Source organism: Parasteatoda tepidariorum, chromosome 6 (assembly GCF_043381705.1).
Source record: "Parasteatoda tepidariorum isolate YZ-2023 chromosome 6, CAS_Ptep_4.0, whole genome shotgun sequence".
NCBI lineage: Eukaryota > Metazoa > Arthropoda > Arachnida > Araneae > Theridiidae > Parasteatoda > Parasteatoda tepidariorum.
The window spans coordinates 82154834-82164749 of record NC_092209.1 but is presented as its reverse complement, the minus strand read 5'-3'; the positions used below and the strand labels follow the sequence as shown (position 1 = coordinate 82164749).

Below are 9916 nucleotides of genomic sequence, written 5' to 3'. Positions count from 1 at the left end.
TTTCTTTTTCCTTTTTCAGGAAAAACAAATGCTGGATTGAGTTCCCAAACATTTTTAAGTATATCCAGTTTTTTATCCTCGCATGTATTATCTTCTGAAAAAAGTCCAATGTCATATGGGTGGGAAGTAACACTTTGAGGGCCGCTTTCACATTCATCAGATTCTGTTACGCTAGAAACGTTTTCTTCAACGGAAGTATAACATTTCTGTTCAACAGAAAAACTAACATTGGTACTAGATGCTGTCACCTCACTAATTTCATGTCGTGATTTTTTCTCAGAGTAATTAAAAATTGTTAAATTCTTGCGTTTTGACATCCTAAAGATCCAAGAACAGCAAAAATATATACATATATATTGGCACAGAAATATCCGCTAAGCCACGATCTCAAAGTTTCGAGCTGGAATGAATAACTTCAACGAGCACAGTGTCTCCAAAACAAAACAGATTTAGATACAAGCCCCGAAAGACAGACAAGCGGCAGAGATAACTCTTAGTTTGACTAACTAACTCCACTGTACTCCGTTCCCCCTTTCATATAATTTTTTTTACCGCATCTACAAAATTCTCGAATTGTCTCAAAGACGACAGAACGTCTAGGATTCCAGACCTCGCGAATGCCAGCCAGTCACGAAAACTATCGCGAATGGCAGGACAGAAAGGAACCAGCGATTGGAGCTCGCCCGTAACAGTATCACGTGAATTTGGTTTCAAAAGTACAACCCTATAATAGTAAATGTTTTTTCAGTATTCTGAGAAATACCGTGAGAAAAAAAGTAGGCATAAGACAAATAAAAATATATAGTCTTAAAAAATAATAGCCAGCATAATTTCTACTGAAATTTTTATTTCTGTCTGTATTATTTTGTAAATTCACTTTGTCCGAGCTCAAGGGGGGGGGGTTTAAACCCCTAAACCCCCCCCCCCTTGCGTACGCCCCTGGTAACACTTCCAGGTTACTACTTCCGATTGATTTTTACGGCTGAGCTTGAAAAAAAAAGCGATATCCAATATTATTATACTTGTAGTGTTTACAATAGAATGCGTCCTTTACATTTAAATTTCAACAGAACAAATAATAAAATAATTCGGAATACTTCGTAAGCATGCTATGATGCAACTGAAAAAATATCAAATGGTGATATTTTACAAAAGTATAGCCAAATAAGAAATAATACTCAACCCATGTCAAACCTTATACTTTATGTTGTGATATCAATTTTCTTAAATTTCTTTTAGGCTCACGACCTGCTAGAATTTATAAATTACAGAAAACTCCTATTAATGGTAAAATTTTACGCTTAAATTTAAACACAAATCATAATAATAAGACTTCTTAGAATACTAAGCCCGTTTACACATCACCTCGTAAGCAGAACATAAGCGGAGGAATACACCGGAAGTTTTCTAAATTTCTTCCGGTTTTAGGAGGCTTATTATTGTTTACATTCAGTCAACCATCCATATGGTAAGATTCCCAGAAATCCAGGAAAACAATATCAAATGATGAGGAGAGATAGTGAAGCACGTGCGCTGCATTTTTGAAACAGTTAAAAACGTTTGTATTTACTTAGTATTCAACGATGGCTATAAAATAAAATCATGGTTGTGGTGATATTTTGAACAACAGTTCTATGATAAGAAATGTTAGACTTACTCTCTGACGAAGTACTTCGCACTTGAATTTCTGCCGAAGGGCTTCGTCTCTGTTGAGTTGGTGAGATTGCTGTGCCTGAGAAATTTCTGTCACCGCCCGCAGCAGCCAACTCCATCTCTCTCTCGCCCAATCGTCCAAGCATTTCTTTCGACGGTCCTTGTGGAATCGGTTGTTCTGATACCAGGTCTCATACGACATCTGTAACATCAATTAAATAGGGTGAATTGCACAGAAGTATTTAGCAAACTTATGAAAACAGGTCGGTTGTGTCTTATTCTTGCCCAGTCTTAAGGCCTGTTCACACGGTCTAAGTTCTTTCCCAAGAAATTGGATGATTCGTCGACACTATCCAAGTTCTTGAACTACACTGATTGGTCGGATGAAAATCCTGCGCATTGTTCATATTTAGCATTATAAAATCATATTTAAATTAATTTAAAATTACTAAATAAATTCAAATAAAATCATAATAACATAAATAGACCCTAACAAACTAATTTATTTGGATTAAAATACATGGAAACGGACAACAAAATGACAGAATCTGATGCCTACTTGTTGAAGTCTCAGAATTTTAAAAGCTGATTGCGGGAGGAAAAACTTGGATGGAAAGTATAATATAATCTGCTATCATCCACGGACTTGGAATTGGAATGATTGTTTGCGCGATTCCAAGCAAATCAAGTTTCCATCAATTTCGATCAATCTTCGTCCAAGAATTTGGGTCGTATAAACAGGCCTTTATTCGGTATTCGCATCAATTTATCGCGAGTACAATTCGTCGCCGGCACAATGTGTCGTAGATACAAGTTGTCGTGAGTACAATTTCTTGGAGTTTAGGTGAAAGAAAGCTACTTACAAAGGCCCTTGCATNAATAGTCTTAAGGCCTGTTTACACTGTCTAAATTCTTGAATCCGAGAACTTGGAGGAATTTCTCTCTATCCAGGAAATTGGATGATTCGTCGACAGTTCTTGAATGTCACTGATTGGTCGGATGAAAAACCTGCGCATGCGCATTGTTCATTTTTAACATTATAAAATCATATTTAAATGAATTAAAAATTGCTAAATAAATTCAAATAAAATCATAATAACATAAATAGACCCTAACACATTAATTTATTTGGATTAAAATACATGGAAACGGACAACAAAATGACAGAATCTGATGCCTACTTGTTGAAGTCTCAGAATTTTAAAAGCTGATTGCGGGAGGAAAAACTTGGATGGAAAGTATAATATAATCTGCTATCATCCACGGACTTGGAATTGGAATGATTGTTTGCGCGATTCCAAGCAAATCAAGTTTCCATCAATTTCGATCAATCTTCGTCCAAGAATTTGGGTCGTATAAACAGGCCTTTATTCGGTATTCGCATCAATTTATCGCGAGTACAATTCGTCGCCGGCACAATGTGTCGTAGATACAAGTTGTCGTGAGTACAATTTCTTGGAGTTTAGGTGAAAGAAAGCTACTTACAAAGGCCCTTGCATTCTCAGCAAAGGCTAACTTGTGGTCTTTCAATTATTACTAAAGCACCCAAGTCGGGAGAATAGATTTTTTTTTTTTTTTGCTTATTACTATTTACAAGGGGACGAAGGGAAATGAGTAATGTTTGAGCAAGACACTAATCTTTCAACTACGACACAAGCGAGACGCCTTACTTTCATTTTTTTCAAATGCAAAAAAAGAAAAAGAAAGAAAGAAAGAAAAAAAAATTGGATTAGTCTTTAGCGCCTGGCATAAAAATTATTTTGGAAAAAAATGTACCGTGCGCTAAAAAAAAATCCCTAACTTTTGATTTAATGATCGAATCATCATATTCTAGAACTCAATATTAATAGCTAATTATCGATATTAATCTGGTGACTCGGGTTCAAATCCCAGCTATGTCTGATCGATACGATTTTCGCAGCCGACTTGCACCGACCACTGAACGGTGCAAAATATTTTCAGTGGTAGACGGATCATGGGTTTGAGTCCCCTTGCCATTAGGCTTATCATAATTTTCGTGATTTTCCTCTCCATGTAACGCAAATACTGGTTAGTTCCATCAAAAAATCCTCTCCAGGAGTTCCTTTGTCTTCTGGATTGGGTTCAAAATTACAAGGCTATGAAGTTGAACATTGGTAATCGTAAACTCAAATTTGGCTCGTCTGTTCAACGATGGTTATAAAATAAAAATATTAATGGTTCGTAAGCGTTACCTCAAATATGCTAATTAATTTGCGCAGACGATATTTCAAGTTACGAAATTATACACAAAAACGCACTTTCTTTGAATATCAGACATACTTTTTCTTCGACCAATTTGGATTCTTTTAAATTTTGTCTTTTACCATATAAAATTACATTCTTTAAAATGACTTCTCGATACATGGTGAAATACGCAGAACGTAAAATTAACAGTAAGATGTCCAATGTTTGAATCACTCTCTTGTCTAAAGTACTGGCACTATATTTCCCACATTGCTATCCCCTATATTTCAAGGTTCAGGAATCTGAATCCGTCCAAAAAGAGGCATATTTATTCAGAGAAAATATGTTCTGGTGTTTAATTTTGTTATTTAAAATATGTTTTGGCCAAATTAGTTAGCATATTTGAGATCACCACTTAGAACCATTAAGATTGAGTTCTAGAATTCTAAGATTCGATGTTGTTGAAGATTCTATGTCGAAAATGTTTTTTTTTTCCTAACTGTTCCTAGGTTGAAAAATATCTTTTTAAGTAGCATTTATTTTGGGTAAGAAAAATATTTACATTTGTCATAACATATTGGTCGCAAGAAATGTAATATTTTACACTATTGTTGTTGAAAATATTATATATANTAATCAAATATATATATATATATATTCTCTAATATTATTTTTTAAGCTTAATAAAATTCTAAAGCATATTTTCAGTAATTATTATTTCGTCTTATTATTAATTCATTTAATTTTAGTTTTTGCAGCAGTATTTTTTTGAATTTACAAAAAGAAAGGTTGCTAAACATAGACTAATATTACGAAAACAAAAGACTTTTTTTTAAACTGACATTATAGACGTCTCATCGCGGAAACTGGGGCGTTTTATTGTATGTGACCAGTAATAGTTTCAAACAAAAACATTTTAAAACAAAATGAAAAAAAAAACAGGTTATTCTAAATTTTTTAGCCCCAGCGGTGATATCTCAGAGGCAGACTTTTAACTCTAACCAACTGAAATTTTATCTATCCTATTTATATCGACGAATGATCGCTTTTCATATAAATATTATATTTTAACAACAGAGGCACTGGCAATGAAAGCAATTATCATGTCATAACATTCGTTTTCGTGTTCTCTTCCTTATTGTCGAACAGTTCAGTGTTCAAGAGATACCATCCCAAAACTTTCCTTCAGACCCTAGTTCACTTATATAATATATTTCTTTCAACCTTTGCACTGACATTTTAGAGCTAATTTTTTTCTTGAATAGTCCACCAATAAGTTTGTAGCCTATTTTGTAAACTAATAGAACTGATCACATCGTAAATATTTGCAATGCCGCGCACAGAGCCAGAGCTCGAATATTTAGCCAATGCCGCGTAGGTTACCAGCAGTGGGCGCTCTCAGTACAATCTGATGACATTTTCGCAGAAAACTAAAGATGTATAGTAAGCTTGAGATTTCTGTGCACTTAAAAATTTCATATATTTCCCTACCCCAAACGTATTTGCATTGTTCTTTTCATATCGTTTCGCTTTAACCTCAACTTTTATACTTCATTTCAAATGAGTAAATGTAAGGCTGTAGTAGACATAAATAAGAGTTCTTATAAAAGTGATTTTCGAAACAACTTTAAAATGAAATACGTAGAAGCAGAGTTAAACAACTATCGTACGAAAAAAATTAATACTTGTTGACATAAGTTAGGCCTATCATAATTACAAAATGAAAGAAATCTTACCAATTGTCCAAGTGTCTTGTGAGGAAAGGTTCTCTTCAACCTGTCAAAGACGAGAGCCCTTCTGTCTGGTAAATCGGGGGGATATTGTTCAAGGATGTGTTCGAACACTGCGCAGTCATGATCATTCCATCCACCAGGACAAGCCCTAGGGAACATGTTAGAAATCGAACACCAAATTAGTGGACACATCTGTCTTATTTATTATAATATTCTAATAGTAAATAGGATGAGGATACAAAGATTGCAATCTTAATGATTCTAGAGGATAATTTACAATATGCTATTGAATTCATTAATTCGAACACTGCGTAGTAATGATCATTCCATCCACCAGGACAATCCCAAGGGAAAATGTTACAAATTGAACACCAAATTAGTGGACACATCTGTCTTATTTATTATGATATTAAACAAAATTAAAGAAAAAGAAACGAAAATTTAAAAATAAATTTTTTTGAAAGTTTACTTCGTCATTAACATTTGTAAAAATAAGGTAATGATTTGAAATTTTTGAAATAGAAAAAACTGTTGAGGTTGATTTTATCGTCCAGTATATTTTTTTGGAAAAAAATGTACAATGCGCTAAAAAAAAAAAAAACTTGAATAACCTTTGATTTAATGATCCTATCATCCAGCTCTAGAACTCAATATTGTTGGTTGAGCTGTGATGTACAGCACTCACCTCCCAACGAGGTGACCCATGTTCAAATCCCAACGATAACTGGTAGATACGAATTCCGCTCGACACCGACCACAGTGCTGACATAAAATATAATCAGTAGTAGACGGATCATGTGTTAGAGTCCTCTTGCCGTCAGACGAGCCGTAGGAGGTTTTCATTTTCCTCTCCATGTAAAGCATATGCAGGTAAGTTCCCTCACAAAGTCCTAAACGACGATAAATTTCTCCCAATATTTGAGTTAGGAGTTCCCTTGTCTTTTGGATTGGGTTCAAAATTATAAGGCTATGGAGTTAAACACTTTTAGTCCTAAACCCAAAAATTGGGTCGGCTGTTTATAAAATAATCTGTGTGAAATTAACTTTAACGAAATAAATGTTTTACAATTTTGTGCAATTTTTTTGAAATTCAATTAATAGTTCAAGAGATAATACCCCGAAAGTAAGAATAACATTAAGAGATCCAAACTTTCGATCTGACAGATTCGAAAACTAATTAAATTACTGAAACACTATTTTCGAGATTGCAGTTACTCCCCCCCCCCACGTCTGCTTTACTACATTGCGTGATTTCTCCCCAGCCCAATAGGTTAAGGTAGATGAGCAGACTAATTTGAAAATGGAACACTAAACAAAAGTTAATAGAATATCTTTTGTTCTGAAAAGGATAACGAACTTTCGATTTGAATGATGGCGTCATACTGAGCTATGTGCATCGAAATTCTCAGTAAAGACAATTTCGAAACTTGGAAAAGCCAAACGAAAGCTTTACTGGTAAAGAGTAATTCCCGGAGAACTAATTTCTGCTGATATAATCTTAAGAAGAATTCGACAAGTGGATTGAGATGAGCGAGTAGGCGAAAATCGATCTCCCTCAGAACTCAAGTTAATCAACAACAAAAAAAATGAGAAACTTGAATTTGGAAAAAGCTAAAAGAAATTTCCCGATCTAAAGGACCCTCTAGAAAGGCATCGCTTTTGAAATCCTTGATTCTGGGAAATATGGTCCCCATAGTTTAGTCAGGAGAGCGCTTCAAAGTTTGGACCCTTTAATGTTAATTTTACTTTTTACGTATTTCGCCATATCTAAAGAACTTGTTAAGCGAATTGAAAAATTTTTGGAACACAATTATAAGAAATCGTTTACCCAAAGATAATTCCATGCAGATTTTGGATTTTAAATATAAACATCAATGACTTTATCCATCCACCATCAAATGTTGACAGATTTTTCAGTTTGTAGATGGAACAGCGATGAAAGCTTGACGATGCATGTCTGATGCTTGTAAAACTTGGTTGAATGTTATTATTTACTCTCGCTCTTGTTCTGTTATGTATTAGCGTAAAATGTCCTTAAATAAAATGATTGTTTCGCTACATTTCGTGATTTGCTCTGTCCATATGTTAAGCTTGGTGAATATTTGAAGTTTAACCTCCAATGGCGGTTAGAATTGTTGGAGACCAGTTTGTCTGGTAACAATGTTGGTCATCATGCCGTTGGTCACGCAATTAAGAATCATTGACCCCCCCCCGTGTGACCGAAGCAACGTAAGTGTAGAAATGTTGCAATATATTCCGAATAGTTGGTCCTGTCACTCTTTCTTCATTCATAAAAAATTCAAGATGGGGCCGGGATAGCCTGGTCGGTAGGGCTCTGGGCCCATGTCCGAGAGTTCGTGGGTTTGAACTCCCCCGGCCGAAGACTCCCCGTGTAGTAAATGGTGACTGATGCACGTTAAACTGTCGAGTCGCAAAGTCCTCCATGTTCCCATAACAAATCAATACCTCTGGGGGAACTGGATTGGAGATCGATCGTTCTCTGATTCAGGTCAAAATTACGATCTGTGAATGAATGAATGGATGCATGAATGGGTTCACTCTATACGTATGGTGCGGCAGAAGTCGAATTCTTGGCCATAAATGGCGCCACTGGAAAACAAGAAACCCCTCTGCATAAACAGGCATACGAAGGCAAGCAAGCAATTCAAGATGTTTATTGAAAGTAACATGCAGGTGAAGGCAAGAAAAACAGTAGGTTGAATCAATTTTTTCAGATTTTGCTACCCATTGACAATGAGAAATCTTTGTTTTAGAAGCACAAAAATGTTTTGGGACAAATGTTTTTAAACCCGTGTTTACGAAGTGTGACTTTCTTTTTATTTTCCTATGTTTTTTAAAAAAGAGAAACAAAATTTCGGTAAAGATATTGACAGGATGTAGTTCAGACTTACTAATGGGTGCTAAAAAAAACATTGCGTTTATGGAAAAGAAACGGAACTTCGTGTATTGGTGGCAGTAACGAGGAGTCGTACTACAGTAACAAAACTATGCATGAAAACATATGTTTCATTAACTTGTTCGGTCCTTTTAGAAAGAAAAACAAGACTAAATTTTGAACTTCTGTGGAACCTTAAGAATTGAACATAATTTAAATGATTATAATGAACAACAAATCATAACCTTGAATAAAGAGTAAAATAAAATCTTAGAAACCTTAAATGTTGCTCAGGAAGACGCTGCGCCCCCTTCCGATTGAGTTTTCAAGATTTAAAAAATAAAAAAAATCTCATTTGTTTCAATTTTGCATAAGGTTTTTTTTAATTTCTAATTTTTTTGATTTTTTATAAAATAAACAAATACTTGCTATTTTTGTATTGTCCTTTTGTATTGTCCCAAATACCTGTTATTTTGTATTCTCATTTAATTGTTTATTACGGTCTTTTTTTTGTTGCTTTTTTGAAGAGGGTTAAAAAAAGTAAAAGTACATATGCATACATATATATATAATGACGTATTTTAAATCAATTGCAATTAGATACGAAAAAAAAAATTATTTTTTTTTTGAATAAAGAAATATATGAATAAAATATTGAGATTTTTAGCGACTGTTGTAAGAGTGCTACAAGCTTAGTAACAAGTGATTTGATAGTTACTGTCTGTCGCAGTTTCTATCCAGGTCTCGAAGTCTGAGGGCGTAACTATCGTCCAGCCTGGTCAGTTCGGCGATCAAGTTCTCTTTGAGCTGGGGATCGGGACAGTAAAGCTCGTGAAATTCCGAAGGCACACCTTTCGCTACCATCTTGTCTTCGGCTATGTAGGGAGGAAGTGCTGCAAAAGAATTACCCTTTATATGGCATGTTTTCATTGATCATGTAAAAAATTATTATTAGACTGCAAATAATAGCGAGAGGTAGGTAAAAATAATAACTATCTTGTCGCTTTGGAATAGGGTAATTTCAGTAGTTTTATGCGTAGCACTTAAAATACCTCCGCACGTAAGTATATAATTTCAGTAGCTTTATACCAAGCACGTAAAATACCTCAGCACGGAAGTATATAATTTCAGTAGCTTTATAGGTAGCACGTAAAATACCTCCACACGGAAGTATATAATTTCAGTATCTTTATAGGTAGCACGTAAAATACCTCCGCACGTAAGTATATAATTTCAGTAGCTTTATACCAAGCACGTAAAATACCTCCGCACGGAAGTATATAATTTCAGTAGCTTTATACGTAGCACGTAAAATACCTCCGCACGGAAGTATATAATTTCATTAGCTTTATACGTAGCACGTAAAATACCTCGAAGGAATACATCTTATGCAGTCCCTCGCTAAATTATTAGACGCACTATACGATTG

The 9916-nt window shown here is 34.7% G+C and overlaps 1 protein-coding gene across 8 annotated transcripts in view; it reads right to left on the bottom strand.

The window, feature by feature from the left end:
- Positions 1 to 9916, bottom strand: part of LOC107449987 (coiled-coil domain-containing protein 148-like) — a 42387-nt gene that overhangs the window by 16139 nt on the left and 16332 nt on the right. For 5 of the 8 annotated variants that reach the window (XR_011636889.1, XM_071181647.1, XM_071181649.1 and 2 more), the window contains exons 6-8: positions 9206 to 9380; positions 5595 to 5748; positions 1658 to 1855 (exon numbers count right to left, since the gene is read on the bottom strand). Coding sequence is in view for 6 of the 8 variants with exons in the window: in XM_071181647.1 (XP_071037748.1) it covers positions 1658 to 1855; positions 5595 to 5748; positions 9206 to 9380 (527 nt within the window). In the remaining 2 variants the exon portion in view is untranslated. The remainder of the gene's footprint in view (positions 1 to 1657; positions 1856 to 5594; positions 5749 to 9205; positions 9381 to 9916) is intronic. The other 3 variants (XR_011636890.1, XM_043043571.2, XM_071181651.1) reach the window with 1 other exon arrangement.